General features: G+C 34.8%; 1 protein-coding gene across 1 annotated transcript in view; it reads right to left on the bottom strand.

Moving 5' to 3' along the window:
- Positions 1–3,734: 3,734 nt before the first annotated feature.
- LOC117706581 (rho GTPase-activating protein 20-like) overlaps positions 3,735–22,729 on the bottom strand; it is a 30,235-nt gene continuing 11,240 nt past the window's right edge. The window contains exons 6-17 of the mRNA XM_034499430.3: positions 21,744–21,807; positions 18,663–18,848; positions 14,794–14,972; positions 14,378–14,539; positions 12,487–12,596; positions 11,898–12,087; positions 10,306–10,564; positions 9,234–9,373; positions 7,136–7,245; positions 6,047–6,233; positions 4,733–4,853; positions 3,735–3,879 (exon numbers count right to left, since the gene is read on the bottom strand). Coding sequence (XP_034355321.1) covers positions 3,758–3,879; positions 4,733–4,853; positions 6,047–6,233; positions 7,136–7,245; positions 9,234–9,373; positions 10,306–10,564; positions 11,898–12,087; positions 12,487–12,596; positions 14,378–14,539; positions 14,794–14,972; positions 18,663–18,848; positions 21,744–21,807 — 1,830 coding nt within the window. The 3' untranslated portion in view covers positions 3,735–3,757. The remainder of the gene's footprint in view (positions 3,880–4,732; positions 4,854–6,046; positions 6,234–7,135; positions 7,246–9,233; positions 9,374–10,305; positions 10,565–11,897; positions 12,088–12,486; positions 12,597–14,377; positions 14,540–14,793; positions 14,973–18,662; positions 18,849–21,743; positions 21,808–22,729) is intronic.

Genomic DNA, 22,729 nt, shown 5'->3' with positions numbered 1-22,729 from the left:
GTACAACTATTAATTACTTCCCTAACATATCAATTTGCCTACTGTTTTATGTGCCAGAGAAACTCAACATCATGGTAGAGGCTTCTAAGTCAGATCCTGTTAGAATCAGTTGAATTCAGAGACATGCCTGCAAGATTTATTTGTCAACAGGCACTCAATCCTTCAATGCTGAGAGAAAGCCAAGGGCTATGTTAAACATCAGTATTTTGGGGAAAGTAATTTGAAATATTCTAACATTTAGAAGGATTACTCTCAAAGAGATTAAAATAAGTCATGGCTGGCAGTAGAAATCTAGTCAGATTTAGGAAGCAAGTGAGGTCATGGATATAAAAATTTATCAGACTAATTTACTAGAAAAGATCAATTCCTTACAGTAGCATTCTAAATTTCATTCTTATACCCACATATAAGTTAAGCCATTAACTCTCATCAAAAAAGCCTCTTTGTATAGTAAATTAAGATCATCATCAAAAACCAAAATTGGACACAATAGAGAGATCAGTGGATTGGAGAAAAACCCAACATGAGAATACATGTACACCAGTGTGTATACCTCAGGGAACAACACGGAAATGGGATTACAAAGACTAAGAGGCAGCACACCTGAAAGGGTGTCTTAAAATCTCAGAAAATGGATGCGAAACCACAATGATGGCAATATCAATACAATGTTAATACAATGGTCATAATTCATGTGTCAAAATATTTCATGCAACTAATGATGGCAGGCAGAATATTAGCATTTTCTACAAGTGATAGTCTAATGGATTGTCCAATACAAATTTTAAGGGTTTCATTGGCATGAGCTTCTTAGTGATATAAGAGTGAGATGAATATTGTTACTCTCATAGGCATTGTACCAGTATAACACATTTAGGAATACAAAGCTTAGACCCAGCCCTTCTTTAACTTTTTTTAACTGATTTGAGATGGTCAGCCTGTGAGTTAAGGGACTATAGCAAATTCATGACTTGGAGTTTATTATAAGGGTGTTCTTTATGTTTTATGTAGAAATAGCTGAGTGGAGTTAACAGGCAACAGTCCAGATTACCTTACATGGATAGCTTGTTTTCAAAACATCAGAAATCCATAGAATTGACATGACAAACATTTCAGTATTAATGTTCATTTTCATTAGAGACCTGTCTGCTCCGGACAGCTTCCTATATTGAATTCTAAGAAGAAATTGAGCATCCTTGGAATTACTCCAGATGTGGTGAGACAGCCACTAGGCAAGAATTGCCACTTTCCTTCTACAGACAAATTACTGTCCAGAAAAGGACACACTTGCAGAATAGTCGACCGATTATATCTGCCTAGACAGAGTAATCAGCCCTTAATAATTCTGCAGCACTAAGGTCTGTCAGAAGATCCTGGACCAGAAGGCAGAAGAACAGATGCTCCAACATTTTGAAGTAGAGCGAGTGTCCATGTGGTCAGAGGTCTCTATAAATTGGCTAAGTTTTAGAAACTACAATTTGTGCTTCCCACAATTATAGTTAACTCAGTCATTCTGGATTTCTGATGGGGTTGAAAACATATAGCTATTGACCTTAAGAGAAAGATTTGAGTGGATGGTCGTCAGCTGACATTCATCCTAAAACCAGGTTCAGAACTAAATGTTCTAGTTAGAATAGATGACAGAGGAGCTGGTTAGTCAACAAAAGGATGGACTGGGTATTAGGACTATCCTGTACCTCACTGGTATAAATTGGCATAATTATGCTCTAATTGTATTTTGAGAGAAAAGTTTCATTTTAACAGGAATGGTGATGTGTAGGAGGAGCTAAGGTAGGAGGAGTACTGAGAGGAAGAAAAGGAGTAAGAAGAGGAGAAGAAGAAGGAGAGGAGAAGCTAGGTGATGAAAGAGAGAAAGAGGGGGGAGACAGGGAGGCAGATATTCATGTATCTCCACCAGTCAAAGATAGTTGTTATATCTAGGTTGGGTAGTGGGTTACACCTCTGATTGAACAATTCCAAACTTATAAAGCCTATGATTAACATTATTTAAAAAAAATGTATAAATGCAAAAAGGAAAAGGGGGCATGGGATATAGGTTTTTTAAGGGGGGTGGGGGGAAATGGGGATAGGGGATGCCATCTGAAGTGTAAATAAAATATCTAATAAAAAGAAATAAAAAAATAAAATAAAATAAATAAAAAAATAAAAAAAATTAAAAAAAATAAAATAAAAAAAAACACAAAAAGGTGGGCTAAAGTTGTGTTTCCATCTTTATAGATAAACCATAAACAAATAAACATACATATATCACAATATTGAAAGAATGAATTTGAGAGTGGGGTGCATTGCAACAGACTAAAGGTAGGAAAGGAAGGACACAGGGCTATAATTCAATTTTCAATAAAAATGTAAAATAATAAGTGATAAATGAAACATTTAGAATGTGTGTTAATGGGAGTACAAAAGGGTACTAGAAACAATATGGTATTTATTAATCTCTTTACTAGAGAATTTTCTATGATTTCCATATGTAAAATTTGAATCAAAGTCTCTTTCTAGGAACACAAACCATGAATAAAGAATGCTTGACATTGAGATAAAGGTCTCAGTTTATGAATAGAGATACTACATTAAATATACTGTATACCTATGTGGGTTTCTGAGTATATGTGGTGTATGTGCAAATGTATATGATCTGTGTGTGCATCTGTGTGTGTGTGCATCTAAGATACACAGATCACTGGCAATATATTTAGAGATTTGAGCTTATTTATGTTAGATGACAGAGTCAAGTACTGATCTTTTTCCCATTTTTTTTTTTTTTTTTGACACAGGATCTCTTTTGGTCACTAGAGAACAACATGTTCATTCCAATCTGAAAATTCCACCTCCAGGTAGAAGCATCTAGTTTACAGGTGAGTGTGCTACAATACCTAATTTTGCTTGTTCTTTGATGTAAGTTTTAATGACCCAAATTCATGACACAAAACCCGTATCTCAATTGCTTTAGACAATAACCTTTCATTTCAGACCATTTCCTATATTCTTAAAATTGTGATTCACCACTAATTTTATCATGTGTGAGGATTAATGTTGACTGTCAATGGAATTTTATTTAGAACTATTTATGACAAAGGATTCTGGCACAGCTCTGAGGAAATATTTAATGTCATTAGTTTCTGTCTATGCTTAAGTAACTGATGTGGGCAAATAACACTATAACTGGGCTGTACTATTCCTTAGGCATGGTTCCTGGAATGTATAAAAAAAGAAGCGGCTCACTGAATATGAACATTCATTGTCCTTTGCTTCTCAACTAGGTGAATAACTTCACTAGCTCCAAACTCCTGACATCAGAACTGCTGTATGATGATACTCTGTGCCCCCAAATAATGAGCTATTTTTCCTAATGAAAATGATTTTTCTAAAGTGCCTTTTCACAAAAATAGAAACATAAATTCTTTTTTAAAAAAACTGTTGCTATAATGCACAGGAGTGAGTCTGATTTTATTGTGCTACTACAATAGTAGTATGTTTTCTGTTTTATGTTGAGAATCTAGAAGAATTTGGTCAGATAAACCCTCACTATTCATTTCTTAAGCAGTACTTAGAATGCCATTTTGATTGTAGTTTGTAAAAGAAATACTAATTGATTCTAGTGGATCTTTCACATGAATACATGTGCCTGAGTAATAGAGGTAGAGGAGACAACTGAAAATGTCATTTTCCAAAGAGTATGTAGTATCATGAATCAGGCACATTGGAGTCTAAGTAATAACGTAATTTAATAAATTTATTATAATAGATAAATATTATAGATAAGTGCACAACATAAGATAAATACAGTGAGTGAAACTATTTGTATGAAATAGTTCCTTTGTGAAACATTATATGTTGAGGTTTTTCCATTGTCCCATCCTAAATGAAACAGAAAACATCTTCATTAGACCAACATTCTCAGATGATAGATTCGCCCCACTTCAGATAAGACTATTTTTCAGTGCATTTTCCGAACTCTATACAAAAATTTACTTAAGAGTATATCTTATTTTGAATGGTGTTAAGTGTTAAATCAGGTATGTTTTATTTAGCATCTTTATTATTCTTCACATATATGTTGTAATGGATCCTGTGCAGCTTAATATTTATAGCAAATGCTAAGGATGTAGGAAGATTATCTCTCAAAGTAAATTAAACAAACATTAGTGTTTTTATACAAGGATAGCAAATTTGTTGGCACATGGTTCAGTCTTGTATTATACTTAATGGATTTTAAAATCAAATAATTGTTTAAGAGATATTTTAAAAACAATTTCATACCCAAGATATCTTACATGACTTGTGGATCATGGGAAGAAAAGTGAGAAATATATGAGGTAATATTCTGAAAGTCTTACAGGGGCGAAATAAGGAGTCCCTCTGTCAGACATACATGTAAGTATTTATATGTGTGTGTGTGTTTGTGTGTATCTGTATGTATACATATGTATATACACATATATTTATATATAATTTAATTAAAGTATTGTTTAAAAATCTTTTCCCATACTCTAACACCATGATATGTCCCAATGCTACTCTGATATTTACAAATTTATGAAATCAGGGAATGATATCATCCTTCCATTCATTTGTTGACTAATTAAAGGTTCTCTTACAAGTAGGACCTTCTTCCTGAGAAGAAGCAGATGAAATCTTTAATTGTTCAGTACTAGTATTTGAGGTTTTCCCACTGTGGCCACCTATAGCCTTTTCATAACAGGTGACTTACCAGCAGTATTTAGTGACATCTTTATGTCATCAGACGCCTTTTGAACATCATTACCAATTGTACAATCATCAACTTCCAAAACCTCTACATTGTTGTCAATCATGACTTGTCTAAAAGTCATCTGAAACACCAAAAGGCAAAAACAAGATCCTCTGTCATTTTAAATACATTAAAAAATTGAAATCACTAAAAAATTGAAATATAAAATGATGAAGAAAATAGCAGTTACTACAAGCATATATGAACCTGTGAAATGAAGTCTCTGTCTAAAATGAAGATTCTTTTGCAACTTAGATAACATAGTTAAAATTTCATACATATTGCAAAGAATGGAGGAACTAGTAACACAAAGATACATTTCAGAACTGATATGCTACCTGAATACCAGTGAGTGAATCAAATTAATGAGTTCAAAGGTTTCTCAAATCAGTGATTTTTGAGGGGTGTGGGAAGGAGGTGGAGTTGCATTGTGATGGTTTGAATGAGGTGCTTATTTAATTTCATGTATCACAATATATGATACCATCTTTGTGAGACCTTTTGGATGTTTTAAGTGGCTTGGCTTTCCTGGAAGAAGTATTTCATTGGTTAGATTTAGAGTTATAGAAGCCATGTGCCATATGCTGTGTACTCTCTGTGCTTCATGTTTGCTGCCTAAGATGAGAGCTGACAGGTCTCTGATTCCTGATTGGTAGTCCTCCCTTCCTGCAGCCATGCTCCTCTCTCATAACTTTGAAGGAATGTACTCTCTCTACATCTCTAAGTCCCAGATAACCATTTACTTCTATAAGATGCCTTACTCCTGGTGTTTTATTAAAGGAGTAGAAAAATGACTAAGAGAAGAAGTTGGTGAAAAGATGCATCTTAGTTGAGAAAATGCCTATATCAGATTGTCCTAGTGTGTAGGAAGTCTATGGGATATTGTCTTGATTAACAATGGAAATAATAGGGCCCAGATCTCCAGGATGGTGCCACCCTTGAGCTATTAATCAAACAAAGAAAGACATGATGTGCAGGACAGGAAGCATAACTCTTACACAGTTCTTGCCTTCAGATTCCTACCCTGCTTCAGTTGGGCCCTGAATGAAGCACAACTATCATGTGCTCCAAGTACACCTACAACAGAAAACAAATAAACAAACAAAACCCTAGTTAATCAGGAGTTTTTTCAACTTCACTGTAGTCTTTTGGACACACAGCATGTTGTTGGTTAAACATCAGTATCTAAAATCAATATCTGAAAAAAAAAGAAAGAAAAGAGTAAAGAACAAAAGAACCAAAATGAAATTATTCACTTCCATCAAGCTACATTACCTCTCTCCCTTTCCAATCCTTCCTGAAATAGTTCAATGTATCTCCCACTCCAGAAGAATGCAATTCTAGGGTGTCTTTTAACATCAATGACCTTTCTGAGGTAGTCCCAATTCCTGGATCACAATGAGGACTTTGTTCCCAAAAGGAAAAATCAGATCCCCTTACATTTTCTGCAAACAACTTCTCCCTATAGAATTATGGAAAAATTTAAAAATCATGTATTAATATCTCTATACAACATGCTACCCACAGAACCCAGGGGAAGGTATAAGGTTCCCTGGAAATAGAATGAGTAAAGATAGTTAAAGTTCATGTGTGTTCTGTGTATGGAAGCACAGTATTGTTAAACAGTTAACCATATTTCCAGCCACCATGAGGACACATTTAATATCTAATGTAGTATGAATAGGCATATAACATGCTTGTAACACACTGGAACATAAGGAGTATATAGCACACTAGTGACCCTACACAATGCAGTTGTAAAAGCTTCTACTATAGATAAGGCAGAGATACTGGGGTCTGGGTAGAAATGGGAGCTCAAAGTTTATGTTATCTAAGAAGTCATTCCATGGAATATCATACAGGAAAATGATTCAAAGAAGTCAAAGCTATATCTGACCCAGACCTCTCTAGGTAGTTACAGTTAAGAAAGACAAACTCAGTAATAGCTTCATGTTCTAATAAATGACATGTGTTTTACAGGTACAACATTCATAATACTATGGTAATAATCTTAGGATGTAAATGATCCACAAATATTATACACACTTACTTATATATCTCATACAGGAACTCAAAACAATACTCTAGGCTGACCTGCACACAACTGTGTAGCACAGGTGGTCTTCCAAACCATGGCAGTTATAATGTATAAGACTCCCAAATGATGGGATTACATGCATGGTACAACACTCTTGCTTGACAAATGCACTTGTATATAAAGTGACTCTACATGTCTGAGAAAATGGAGCCTCTCAGAATAGGACACCATTCCTGTTTATAATCCTGTAAATACAAGCCTATGTACCTTCAAATTGCATTGCTTCTATCTTTGTGCAGTTCCTCAAGATCTTACTCTATCATTACCTTTGTATAGCAGAATTTTTTGCAAGCACAGAATTTTCATCTGGGATACTAATCCAATTTTCATATGAATCTGAAGAAAGCACATTTCCTTGTATATTTCTAATGAAATCCTTTTTTAATGAAGAAAAAGTAATGGTCAATGTACAGTGTAGAAATTATTTGAGAAATATTTTTGTAATAAAAAGCATTTTAGACCAATAATTCTTTACCTGTGACACAATCCATTTGGGGGCCACAAATCATATATTTGGCATATCAGATATATTATGTATTATGCAATATAATTCATAAGAGTATCAAAATTTCAGTTATAAAATAACAGTAAAATGGTGTCATGGTTAGGGATGACCACAGCATGATGAACTATATTAGTGTTACAGGTTTAGGAAAGCTGAGAACAACTGGTTGAGACTTTCTTAGATTCCCAACCTGTCACCAACCAGATATTGGCTCAAAAGTACAACATAAAGGCAGGAGTTTATGTGTTCTTACCCAAGACTAGAATCAAAGAAACAGAGTTCTGGCTCCAGTATAAATGAAGTAAATTTACTATTTGTTTATATTTTCTTTCCTGGCTTTCAGTCCACACTACTACCTGCAATTAGAGATCTGCACTCTACTTTACAGGTTATGCTCTGCCTGTCTCAAAGGAGACCAGCTCCCACGTGGGACATCCAGATAGGAGCCTATCATAACTGCTCCCTGAGAGGTGCCATCCAGCAGCTGACTAAAACAGATAAGGAGACCAACAGCCAAACATTGGATGGAGTTCAAGGACTCTTATGGATGGGTTGGGGAAAGAATTCAGGATCCTGAAGGAGATTGGGACTCCACAAAAACACCAACAGAGTAACTAACCTGGACCAATGGGAGCTATTAAGGACTGACCACTAACCAAAAAGCAGACTGTAGCTCCATCATGACCTATGGCATGATTATAGTAAATGTGCAGCTCAATCTCCATGTGGGTTTCCCAACATGTGGACTGGGGGCAGAACCACACTTCTGTTCCCCAAAGCATTGTTGAATGGTCTTCTCTTACTTTTTCTTCTCTTCTATGAATATCTTTCTCAAGACTGCCAATATAAGTTACTATTGGGCTATTTCTCTTTCAAAGATCAAATCACAATTTTACTTCCTGTCTCCCCTGGCCTCTATTATGAATCCTAACATTTGTGTTTTTAAGAAAGCTTTCTTTATTTTCATTATGCTTCTGAGAATTTTATTTCCTTCCTCTATGACTTCTTATTTTCAACTCTCTTTATCTAAAGATACTGTCATATTTAAGAATGACATATTTTAATCATTTTCTCATGGTTTTAGTCTATAAAAATGATGACCACACAATGATTTACTCCATATTTTCACTCTTTGCAATTGATTACATGATTACAGTCATTGATGACAAAAAAAAAAAAAAAAAATTCCGGCTTTAAAATACCAGAGGAACAGGCAGTAATTCTCATGTGTCTAACATGGTAAACTTGTTCACATGCAGAATAAATTTCAGAGAAACGCTTAGTGCTAAAATAGATGCTGGAAGCAATGGTTATTATGCACTAAGTGGAAATCTGGTACAGTATTTAAAATAGACTAAACCATATTAGGTGGCAGTTATATATAGTCCACTAAGGTAAAAAGATCAATATATAGCAAAGAACAACATGTATATTAAAATCATTGATAATTTCAAATAAAGGTTTATAGATATTTTAATTATAAGATTGAATAATCTCAGAGGCAATGTTATTAAGGTAGACTCTAGGCTAATATGGAATCATAAAACAGCTGACAGAGTTGATAGTTGGAGAATCAGGGAGCACTTCTATAGATCTATTTCATCCGACATGCTGATGAGTTTGGTCTTTGCTGAAATCAGTGCAAGATATAAGAATACAATTTCTTTTCTCTCTTTTCATTTTTCTTTAAATTAAAAAACTTCAACTTCAGTTGTATTTATTTCTATTTTAAAAGGATCTTACCCTCATGAATAGGTTATCTATATATTCATCAGTTTGATGAAATAATTGACTTAGAACAAAGATTTCCAGAAATTATGAGAAATAGGACAGCTCTAAAAACCCGAAATGAAACTCACAGGTATTGTAGCAAGCAACATTCTGTCCAAGCAAACAATGGTTGGAAATTTACGAACTAATTGGTTTTTTACTTGTGATGGTGGATTTTGAAATGGTTCCATCTGTGTTGCAGACACATTTTCGTGTAGTTTTTCTGAATCTAATAAAGAAGAGAAATCATTTGTTGTAATTGAACTCACTTAGCCCTTGCATGCCCTTCAAATTTTGTAGCCTGCATGCCTTACACATCACCACAAATACACAGAAAATAACTAATCAGTAGTATAACATTTATAATAATGACATTGCTTCATAAGGCATTGGATATCTAGTTGTATATGGCCCATACTTCTGGTATAAATCATAAATTCTTATATTTGCCTTGAAAGCTATGCATATAGGTAATAGAGTCAAGTAATAATATAGTACCAAACTTTAGTCCACCTCTGTGACTTTCTAACTAAACAGTCGTGGGCAACAGTAAATTAACAGCAGTATCTGCACTTCACAACACAATTTGTCTAGCTGTATTTCTATTACAGCCCTTGGCTTCCTCGCCCACTGAACTGTGAACTCAAATCTGATATTGTAGTGTCTAGGTCTCCCCTATGGTTGTATTATGCTATATTTTAAAACTTGCCTAAGGGAAAAGCATGGTTGCACATGCCTTTATTTTCAGAACTTGGATGCAGAGCCAAGAGGATGTCTGTGAGTTTAAGATCAACCTGGTCTACAAAGGAAGATTCAGGACAGCCAGAGATTTTAGATATGGAAAATTCAATTTGGCATTGAATTGCTATTCTATGTATTAGACACATATAAATTAATACTCCATATATCAAAATTGGTGACATATCCTTAATTTATTAATTGACCCTATTTCTGGCATTTACCTCTTACATGAATTCAAAAATAGTGAAAAGAGGTATCAAAATGTGGAGGCAATTTCTAGCAATAGAAAATTATAACACACAGGTGAAGTTTCCTTTTACATAGTTTTATTACTTCTTCATTGCTGTTTGTTATAAACCAAATTTTCATTGCTAAATAATTCTATCTATTAAGTTATGATACTAGAATATCTAGACACACCTTTAATGTCCTCAGACACAAGAGGAGCAGATTGAATTTTCGATAATTCATAATGGGCAGAAGTGCATGTGCTGCCACTGGGGCAGCTGCCGAGTCTGTTTTCTGGTTCCTTCATGTTCCCAGTATCAGATGGAATCTCCTGGGAACATGTTGCCTTTGCTTCATATGTTAGAACAAATGATGTTTTATTCCAAACTGTACCTTTGTCAACCCCGAAAATTTCTGGAGTGTTTTGGATCATAAAGTTTACCAGAGAAATCTGTGACAAAACAGAGAAAACACAGAGCGTCTCTGTCATTTTGCATGGTTGCAAATCACATTTTACTTATGAGTCTTGGCATCTACCAATATGTAGCTTAAAATTATTCAAAAAGTCAGTACTTATAAAAATAATGGGGGATGTTACTGTTAGATGTGACACCAGATGTTCAATAGTGTTCATCAATGTGGTATACTATATAAAAGGATGATTTCCAGTTTTCACATTGGGATGGCCCGTATGTGAAACATACTGTCCACTTGAAAAACTTTGGTTTTCTCTGACACATTCATATCTGTGCATAATTGTAAGGATGCTTATAGAAAGGCACAACTACGGAGGGAATGTGACCTCTGAATGTGAACACAATCCTACTGAAAGTTCCCATGGCTGACCAAAAAGCAAGAGACCCTCAAACCCATCTGAGCAGTAACATTCACATGTCTCTGACAGCTCGCTGCAGATGCAGTGGTAACAGCTTGATCCTCAGGTTTATTATGGTGGGAGGTATTTAAAATAATGCCTATTTGGAGGAAACTGGATAGTTATGGATGTCCAGTGGCAGATTCTTTGGAACCCTATTTTTTCATCCTGATATTTAATCCTATAAAATACAAGGGACATTTTTTTCCCTCAAGCTGTACTAAAATAAATACCTTACATGTTCAAGGGCAGTTGGTCAATTAAAAATGAATCAGAAACTCAAATACTGAGAGTAAAAATAACCATTTGATCCCAATACTGAAGAAGTTTTGGAATTTTATTTAGTATTTGAAAGGCAGGTACAAACGAAAAGTGTACTATATAATTTCCTTAAACCAATCAAAACCAGCATCAAGAGGCCAAGTGTATATTTAACCAAACTAATCAGGTGTCATAATAACTGTATCTGAAAAAAAATCCAAAATATATTGCCTTTGTTTTGTTGGGGAAATCACCTTGAAGACAAGTAGAATTTTACACATTCTATACTGATTATATCAAAATTCAGTCTTGATTGCTGACCCGAGTACCCAGTAGTATTTTTTAAAATCATTTCAGAGCATTTTTCCCCTCTGGGTTAGTATAAGGATATTCTAAATCACAATTGACAAAAGACTGAGTCAGTGAGCTCAAATACCCATTTTTATTTTACTTACTTAAAATGCACCAATGATTTTTCATCTCCAGAAGAACAACATAAACAGCTATACCTATTTTACAAAATGAAAAAATACCAAACCAAAATCATCACCATCAACAACAAAATAACGCAGACTCTGAGGAAAATCTTCTATTCCTGTCTCACAGTAAAGGCTTATCAAAGGTAGGCTTAAAGTTCATGTCTAATTACCTTTTCGGCAATATCATTTGTCAGGTCTTTATTGTGGGAGCTACGAAGGCAGAAGATATATGGTGCTATCTCCACAGAGAGATTGTTTGAAGTCATTTGGTTAACCGATGAGTTTCTTGAAATTTTATATAAAATCTTAAATAGTTGTACGAGAATAGCAGCATTTGGTTGTGGGAGTCTTTCTAACAGACTGAAGAAAGAGACGGTTATTTTAAAACAAGTCTATTCAATTTGTAAATATAAAGAAAGGATAGAAGGTAATTGTATCTTATATTTGGACTTCCATGAATAAAATGAAAGGAAGAATGTATATTCGAAATATTGCTTGAAATGTTTCCTCAAATTTGGGGAGGGAATGACAAACTTAACTGGAATACAAAGCTGAGATTATAAGCATGGTGCACTGTAACTGGTCAAGTCAAGTCATACTTCTGTTTGAAAATGTCTCCCATGTTTTTGAACAATTGAAACCTTTTGTGCTCAGCCAGTATTTTTAGTGGATATTGCTGTGATATATAATCTCCAATATGTATAAGCAAATATTACTTCTATTTTGTTGATGTGTTTTGCACAATTTGCTAGCCATTACCTTTGCACTGCTGCTATTTTTTCTTTTTCATTGACCCTTTGAAGTACACAAAGCCACTGGTCGTATAACTGAGAAGTCAGCAGACTCCCTTTAATGGATCGCAGAAACTCCTTATAGAGAGAAAAAAATATTTTATGTAAAAAACTACATTATGGAGATTACACAGTCGACTCTAAAATTTAGTTTAGTTCTAACTTTTTTCATAGCTCTCTCTCAAACTTTCCCCAAGTTAGAATATTGACTGATATGAAGGCACAGTAAATTTTATTCATCAAAACTGGAAAACAAAGAGTAGATTTTCAGATGTGCGTGGATTGCAGAAAAATCTCTTATTAGCTCAATGTGCCTCTAGTGGGCAACTGATCAAACTAGCACAAATAGGTGATCACTGCCTCAGATCAAATATTATTTTTAAATACCAGAAATATACAATTATGAGAACTACAACAAAGAATTATACAATTATGGTAACTATAACAAAGACAATCATAGTAAGTTATTATCTGATTTCTGAGGTGCAGAAAAATCATGTTTATTACTAGAAGCATGGGATCACATGGGTTCATGTGATCTTCTCTTAGAGAAGGCCCTATCACTGTGTCACTAAACAGGCATGATTCCAAACTCTGTGGTAAAAATTTAAGCTAGTATTTGTAGATAGTGTAGCCCTTACTAATACAACAAAGAAGGTTCTCTTGGCAATGGATGGAGACTATTACAGAAAACCACAGCTATTCAAGGTACAGAGAACAAAATATCCTGTGGCTTCAAGCCCCACTGCATACATATTACATACTAACCCCTGAATCTTGGGCTCCAAACATTGGTTAAAAGACTCACAAAGATTGTACATGAGAGGATCAGGAAATCTGTTTTGAGATTGTGCCTCAGATTAGGCCCATATTCAAATGTGGTGAGGCATCACTTTTGATAGTCCAACAATATAATATTCTGATTAAACAATTTCTGAACAAAACATCATCCATGTTAGTAACACTAATTTGGAATGAATAAATCTTGTGAAGACAAACTTCTAGATGAAGAACTACATGCACACCAATACTATAAACTGTGAGAAAATTATTGTTCCCAAAAGGGAATCTTTAATTTTTAATTTTTAAGCCAATCACAGTTGGTTACCTCATATCTACCAAGGACAATAGACTTATCAGGTTATTTGAACATATTTATGGACTCATTTTTATCTATATAATAATAACAGTAAATGAAAATGGGCCATGTAGTTTAGCAAAAGTAGGAGAATGAGGGGAAACAAACTTAGAGCAAGGGAAAAGAAGGAGTGAAATGATCTGATTGAATTTTAATTTTAATAATAAAAGAGAAAATACCATTTTATGGTGCTGAAGGTATGGCAGAGTAAATAAAAATAACTGTTTATCAGCTATGAAGATGTCCATTTGGGTACCAATATTCCATGAGATGGAGACAAGCAGATCATGAGATCCTACTTGGTATTGTTAGCAAAGGGACACATGAAGGAATCACTTACTCTATACTGAGGAAGAGAAATCTGCCTCTCAGTTAAAAAAAAAAAAAAGAAGAAGAGAGTGACAGAAAATGAAGAACACTGGTAGTCAAATGCATCTGGCTAGGGATGCATACCAGGTGACACTTGTATGCATGTATGAATTCACCCTCCTCATGGCCACATGAAAATAGTAAATGAAAGATACTTAGTTACATTACTGCTCATTCTGACTGGAGTTTTGTTTGAATCCTTATTCCTTATGTTGTGAATAGATACCAGAGGAACCTTATGAATTTTCTCCCATATGTAGCTACTATCACTCATGGGAATGCATGATCAAGAAAATTACTCATGTAGATTCAGAGGAATCCTGAGGGTGGATGATGCAAGGATATTTCTTACCTTCAAGATCCATGCCGCCACATGTACTGACTGATGTTTTATATCCACCTCTTCCCCAGAATCTAGCTTCTCCTTTAGTGTTTTGCACAGTGTCTCATTAGGAGATATGAAGAATATGCTCTTTGTGTTAGGCCCTTTTGATCTTATCAGCGATAGGATGTCCTGCAAGAAAGAAAGGGAAATACCTGTCACATGTTATGCAGCACAAAGCACTATTTGCTCATGAAAACCATACCAATGGTGTGCATAGGTGCAGTACAACAACTGGCATAAACAAAGAGGAACTCCAACTGGTTTTGTGCCTCAATCATTTGTTGTCAAACTTTCACCCTAATGTTAAACCTGGAAGATCAATCAACACTTATTTTTATCAGATTTTCTTTAGGAGAGCCATAAATGAACCATGTGAGACCTACCACAATTGCTGCGGGCAGTTTGCCATCCTTACAAATGAAATTCAGCTCTTTTCCAAAGAGTTGTCCACTCTTATTAACTCTTGGAACAGTACATACTTGGTAGAGTTGGGGGACAGAGCCGCTATGGAAATATGATGTTATGCTAGTTCTTTGTTTCTTATCATGTCTTTTCTTTGTATCTGAGGAAAAAAAATGAGATCACTACATAGAACTCATAATTTATATAGTTCTATTAAAAAAACAAATTTTAATTGAATAATGTCTCCATTCTAATGGATTAGTCATCCTGTAGTGTCTATATATTCTTCTTTCCAATACTTTACACTGTTACAAATCTTACAGATGTCTCCAAGACAGGAGCTAGTGTTCTCTATGACATGATCCAGTGTGAATACTGACAAGATGATGCTCTGTAAGTTGCATTGCATCATAAGATAATTGATATCCAATTGAACGAGTTCCCTGAACTCTGTACAAGCAGGTGCTTCAGTAGTCATATCTGTTTTCATAGCCACCTTCACTTTTATTCACATCAATCAGTTATCTATCATCTTCAAATGTCATAGTGAAGCTCTTCGCATCCTGAGTTTTCTTGTTGAGCTTGCAGAAGAACCATTGTTAAATTTCTCTCATCAATAGTATGTCCCCTTCATGCAAATGTATAAATGATTATTTTGTCAAACTCTGTACCTTGGTTTCATTTGTGTAAGTTCAAATCTGAGATCAAAGTTTTGTTTTCTCTTCTAAGACTTATTTTCAAAAATTGGACCACAATGCAATGTTATATATGCTACTTAAAACAAAAGTATTAAGAGTAAACAAAGGAGTCATATAACAAAATATAAAATAAACAGTCTTTCTCAGTGTAGAATATACATGTTATTTGTCTAATATAAAATAGTCAGGCCTGAAAACACAAGTAACATGATACAGACTGAATAAGATATATGAGGGGTTTTTTTTTTGTGTGTTGTATATATGTGTTCAAATCCACATGAATTCAACTGTGTGTGAATACACACACACATATATATATGCACACACACATGCACACACACACACACACACCAACTTTTTTATAAACACAAAAATGTAAAAGCAATAAAAGGGGTACATTTGAGTAAAGGAGAAAATAATGTAATTATGCTCTTATTTTTAAAAAATCCATAAATCAATTCCAAAAGCCCTATTTCTTAAGTATCAGGTCTATTTGAAATCCATATGTGGCTGTAGAAGACACAAGGTAACAAGTTAAATCAGGATCAGATAAACCATCAAATTGGTACCATAACCCCTAAAAAAATAGAAACATTCATTAATAGTCTTCCAACTAAAATAAGTCTAGGACCAGATGGGTTTAGTACAGAATTCTATCAGGTTTTCAAGGAAGAACTAATACCAATATGCTTGAAACTATTCTACATAATAGAAAGAGAAGGAACACCACCCAATTAGTTCTTTGAAGCTACAATTATTCTTATACCTAAACCACAAAAGACCCAAAAATGAAACAAAATTTCAGACCAATTTATCTCACGAATATTGAATCAAAAATACTCAATAAAATTCTCACCAATCAAATTCAAGAACACATGCAAACATTCATCTATCATGATCAAGTAGGCTTCATCCTAGAAATGCAAGGATGGTTCAATATCTAGAAACCCATCAATGGAACTGACTACATAAACAACCTCAAAAAAAATTCATATGATCATTTCATGAGATGCTGAGAAAGCATTTAACAAAATCCAATACCCCTTCATGATAAAAGTCTTGGAAAGAACATGAATTCAAAGCTCATACCTAAGCATAGTAAAAGCAGTATAGAGCAAACCAGTAGCCTACATCAAACTAAATGGAGAGAAACTTGAAGGAATCCCACTAAAATCAGGGAATAGACAAAGCTGCCCACTCTTTCCCTACATAGTAAATAGAAGTACTTGTAGTCCTAACCAGAGCAATTAGACAACAAAAGGAGGTCAAAGGGATACACATTGGAAAGGAAGAAGTCAAAATATCACTATTTGCAGATGATATGATAGTATACTTAAGTGACCACAAAAATTCCACCAGAGAACTTCTTAACCTGATAAACAACTTCAGCAAAGTGGCTGCATATAAAAACTCAAATAACTCATATTAACTCAAATAAATCATTAGCCTTCCTCTTCTCAAAGGATAAACAGACTGAAAAAGAAATTAGGGAAACAACACCCTTCACAATAGTCACAAATAATATAAAATACCTTAGTGTGACTCAAATAATAACTCTTATTTTTACAAATAATAGCATAATTTTATTCTTGTTCTGTATGACAAAAAACTGCAAGTCTCTGAAGAGAGTGGCAATCTACAGATTCAATGTAATCCCCATCAAAGTTCCAACTCATTTCTTTATAGCCTTAAAAGGAGCAATTTGCAAATTCATCTGGAATAACAAAAAACCTAGGAGAGCAAAAACTATTGTTCACAACAAAAGAACTTCAGGAAGATCACCAACAATAGTGATAAATATGTATCAACAGAGGAAAGGATACAGAAAATGTGTTACATTTACATAATAGAGTACTACTCAGCTATTAAAAATGTCACTTCATGAAATTCTTAGGCAAATGGATGGAACTAGAAAATATACTGAGTAAGGTAACCCAATCACAAAAGAACACACATAATATACATTCACTAATAAGTTGCTATTAGCCCAAAAGCTCGGAATACTCAAGATACAATTCACAGACAACATGAAGCTCAAGAAGAAGGAAGACCAAAGTATGGATGGATAATTTTGTTTTTCTTAGACAAAGGAACCACATAACCACAGGAGGAGATATAGAAACAAAGTGTGGAGCAGAGACTGAAGGAAAAGCCAACCAGAGACTACAACACCTAGGGATCCATCCCATATGATGTTACCAAGCCCAAACACTAATGTGGATGCCAAGAAGTGCTTGCTGAAGAGCCTGATATAGTTGTCTCCTGAGAGACTCTGCAAGAGCCTGATAAATACAGAGGTGGATGCTCACAGCCAACCATTGGACTGAGCAAAGAGACCCCAGTAGAGAAGTTAGAGAAAGGACTGAAGAAGCTGAAGGGGTTTGCAACCCTATAGGAAGAACAACAAAATAATCCATCTAGAGCCCCCAGAGCTCCCAGGAACTAAACCACCAAACAAAGAGTACACATGGAGCGACTCATGGCTCCAGCTGCATTTGTAGCAGAGGATGGCCTTGTTGGATACCAATGAGAGGAGTGGTTCCTGTTCCTGTGAAGGCTTCATGCCCCAGTGTAAGAGAATGCCAGTACGGGGAAGTGGCAGTGGGTGAGTATTGAGGGGGGGGGACACCTTCATATAAGCATGGGGAGAGGGGTGGGAATAGGGTGTTTCAAAGGGGATAACATTTGAAATGTAAGTGAAAAAATAGTTAATTTAAAAAAATGAAGACTAGAGACTGACTTAAGAGACTAAGGTTATTTCTACTTTAGTCTGAAACATATTATCTTCAATTCCATACATATAACTTTTCTGTTTCTCTTGCAATACAATAGCTTAAATGCAGTTCTTAGGTCCTTTTCTGCTTTGATCATGAATCTAAGGATAATCATATTTTAATGGGAGAAAATATGTGCGCACACACATATGTATATAGCATCTGGGCATACCAGTGAATGATGACTATCTAGAACAAATGAAATATTTTCCCTATAACCAAGGTTCATATAATAATATAGAGATCTTAAGCTGGACCTGGGCCATATTGTTTTGTTTTCTACAGTGCCCCCAAGCAAAAAGTGACAACATGCATTGAATTTTATGCCAAATTGAGATGGGAACTGAGATGGTACTTGAAGGAAGGTGGAGGACTCACTTTGCTGCTGGCTTTCAGCTGAATATGTTAAGGTGGGCTTTAAGATGAATTGCCCCTGTGCATCCAAGTATATGTCATTCCCAAGCAGCCCAGGCAAGGCAGGAAAAGCAGGGAAGATCCTTGAGTTCAACCTGCTTAAGTTATTTTGAAGGTTGGTCAGTATAATATCATGTGGACACTCATGGCCTATAAGAAGAAAATAAGAATATGAATTGAATATAGTAATAATGAGTATGAGCAAAGCTTCCAATGGGATTTAGCACACACTGCTGTGGTTTGTGTCTCATTCTTCTTCTGGAAAATATAGACTGTATGCCCTAAGCATTAGGAGACTTACAAGGATATTATAGTAAAGAAAGGATGTAGAAACTGAGAAATCTAAAATCGTGGAGATAATTTTCAATTTATCACTTTATATCTACCAGAGCACTTCATTTGGCAGATTTTCCTGTGATCTACTCTGACAGTATTAACACCTGCCTGTTTAGTCTTGATATCAATAAGATTTTTATATCAAAAGAAATTTAGTTTACTTGTCTGGCTTTATAACATTCAATTTAAATAATTCCCATTGCATATGTATCTTCATATGGTTTGGAGCATGGAAGTCTATCAGTAATTCTATTAGCCATGTCAAGCACTTCTCTGTCCAATATTTTTTCTCTCATAATGACAGCCACATTTATAGAGTCCATTTCCATTTACAGTATGAGGACAGGGTTTCTTGGAATCAGTAAAGTGGAATGGCCTCTGCTCCTCACATGTATAAAATACATGAGCCCTTCTGGACACACAACAGTTTCTTAGTACTCTAGTTGGGAACATGGACCTGGGAGAATGTGGCCTAATAATGAGGCAGGATGAAGTTGTATGCAATAGACACCTGTTCTCAACACATCAGATAATATATAATATGAAAGTTAAGAAGAGTCACCAGAGGAATGTGCACAATTACAAAGCTGGATAGACAAATCATGTTTCTCCATAGAGTCATATGAACAACAATAAATGAATTAAACTCTCTCCTATCTGCTATACCTTGGGAGTACACTCAAGCACATTTTCTTAAATAACAGTATCTTTATGGAAATTCAGTGTCTTTAAGGAAACTGCGGTCACAAGACATTTTTCTTTTGTGTGTGAAGATTTCTCACAAGCAGGAAGAATAATTCCTTTCTCACAATATCATTTTTAGGCTGTTCCAACAAACAGTGACTGTGGGCCAGAATTATAAATACAAAATTGTAATTAAATCCATGTGCTTAATGTGCCCTCTCCTGTTTTAAGTTATTTCTTCTCTAATGAAGTGTCATAGTATGTGCTGTGTGATGGATACGGTTTTCTAAGAAGTATGAAACCTCGGCTTTTTCCATTTCTGATGAGTCACCAATATGATTAAAGTCTTGATTTGCCCTTGTGTCTGACACAGTTAGAATGTCCATGCTACAATGAGAGCAAGATTTAAAGTAATGTGGAGATGAAAAGACTCCAGATCCTTCCTAGTGATCAATATGAAAAATTTAGACATGAGGGATACATACCAGCTTATGGACTGTGGGTTTAACTACACATTCAAAATTATGCTGAGAAATTAACAAGAGCTTTAAGTTCTTGGGATTTTGTTCATGATGAACAAAGCTCTTCCAAACCTTAAAATATTTTCAAGTTGACACATTTCACTCCATAAATTTATTTTAGAATGTCTGCATTTGTCTTTTCACTGAATGAGTACTGTTATTGTGTCCACCTTATAAAAAGTAAAAACACCAGATGATTTTGGTGCATTTTTGTATTTTCAGCACTCATTTGATTGACAGAGTAAGGGTTGAGAGTTCCTTACTTGCCTGGACTCAATAGCAATACTCTGTTGCATGAAGGAAAATAAATTCCAATGAGTGAGTTGAGGATCTAGTTTATTAAAACCCTGAAAATAAATATTGAGGAAAAACAAAAGTATACAAGTTTTGGATTCCTTCAAATGATCAAGAATATCCCCACAGATTCTTTTCATGATACATGGGAAATTTTGAATAACAATATTTTCTCATCTCCAAAAAATATTGTTACTTCTGAAGGTCACTTTATGCATTAGAAATTCATGTTTTTGTTAGCTTTTAAAAGATCAACTTTGCAAGCACTCTTGATGATCTCACAATTTTACATCTTATCCAAATGCTTCTGATCATTTTACTACTGTTATTTATTTGGTAATAATTTAGTAAATAAGAAATTTACAAAAACAATAGAAGGAATAGCAGGTGATTCAGACAGGAAGTCTCCAATAATCTAATAATTGTCTCTCATTCAGTGGAGGAATTACTGGTCATAGGGAGAGGTGAACTGAATATTTCACATGGAGTCAGAGATATGTATACATTTACAATTTTTATTATGAAACAGAATTTATATAGTTTGGAAATAACAGAATAGATTTTCAAGTTGCCAGATTTCTTACTGCTTATGAAAAATCTTTACACACTCACACAAAAAAGGCTTGTGACTGAAGTTTGTTAAAGACAGTGAATTGTTCTTTGAAACTTGTTTTCATTTTAATTTTAGACTTATTTGTATTTGTAACTGTTTTGCTTCGATGTATATCTTTATACCATTGAGAGCCTGATTCAAGAGCAGGTCAGATCAGGGAATTTGATCTCCTGAAACTGGAGTTAGGCTATTAGCTATCACATGGGTGTTGTAAATCACTGAAAAATTACTTCTGCTAGTAGGATTTTCTGTAATGATTACCAAATGATTGTTTTCAGTTATTTTCTTCAGAAACAATAGAGCCAGATTTTTTTTCTCTTTTTAGGAAAATAAAAAACCAATATTTCTCAAATAGAAAACATAGAATTTCAGTTATTTCTTTTTTTGTCAGACCCACGACTCTTTCATGATGACATGTTATCATGTCCCAGAAGGCACTATTAAAATTATTAATTATGAATATAATGAATGAAAAACTGTTTAGTTATTTTGCTTTAGTGTGTACTTATATTTAAGACTAAATGATGAAAACAATGAGACTTCAGGCTTAGACCACTGAACCCAGCTAGTCCTTCCTTAGATTTTCCTGTTACTTACCTTGGAGTATTCTTGGAGCTTCCCATTGGCCAGGACAAAACCACAGTTGGTAATCTTCAATGTACTGGGAGCGAAAAAGAACCAACCACCATAAATAATCTGACAGTAGAATCTTAAGAATCTAGTGGGTTTTTTCCTTACAATTTCCAGCTCTCTAGCAGGGAAATTATTAGGACCAGTATTAATGGCATGTGTTCTGACCACAGGTTTGAGTCATCAGGACTGATTTCAGAGGAAAACACTTGGGTACTTGCCTTTCTTCTCTGAGGAAACCTTGTTCTATTGCACAGTAGCATAAGAAATTGCATTCTGCCATCAATAGTAACAAAGACAATATTATAAAATTACTCACATAAGTCTCTCCAGTCTTTCAGTGGACTATTGAAGTTGATTTGGCATGAGCACACAACCTAGTACCCACAGAGTCATTTACTCACAGTGATAATGATGACTTGATAAAAAACATTTGAAAGCTATGGTTACTTCCACAACATGAGAAAAATAGACAAAAACAGAGAGGCTTTGAAGGTGCCTAGGAGTACACACAATCACTGGTTTTCATTCAGAGGTAGCCAGTCTGTGGAAAGGACAAAGGTGTGTCTAACCTGGAAAATAGACCAGATAGTGGAAAGAAGTTCCACAACATAATTATTGCACACTGAGTAATGAATCCATTTGAAATAGTCATATAAATAGAACATTGTGTTGAAATAGTTAGAAGTTGCTGATCCCTGTGGTTGAACTGGGGATAGGCTGAAAGAAGCTGAGGAGGACAACAACCCTGTAAGAGGACTTTCAGTCTCAATTAATCTGGACCTCTGAGATTTCTCAAACACTGGAACACCAAAAAACGGTGCATAGACCAGCTGATATGAGGCCCCCAACACATATACCGCAGAGGACTGCCAGGTCTGTGTTCAATCAGTGATGTTACACCTAATCCTCAAGAGACTGGAGATCCCAGTGAGTTTTGAGGTCAGGTGGGG

The sequence above is a fragment of the Arvicanthis niloticus genome, chromosome 4 (genome assembly GCF_011762505.2).
Source record: "Arvicanthis niloticus isolate mArvNil1 chromosome 4, mArvNil1.pat.X, whole genome shotgun sequence".
Taxonomy (NCBI): Eukaryota; Metazoa; Chordata; class Mammalia; order Rodentia; family Muridae; genus Arvicanthis; species Arvicanthis niloticus.
Note: the sequence above shows the minus strand (reverse complement) of the source record. Positions and strands in the feature narration are given on the sequence as shown.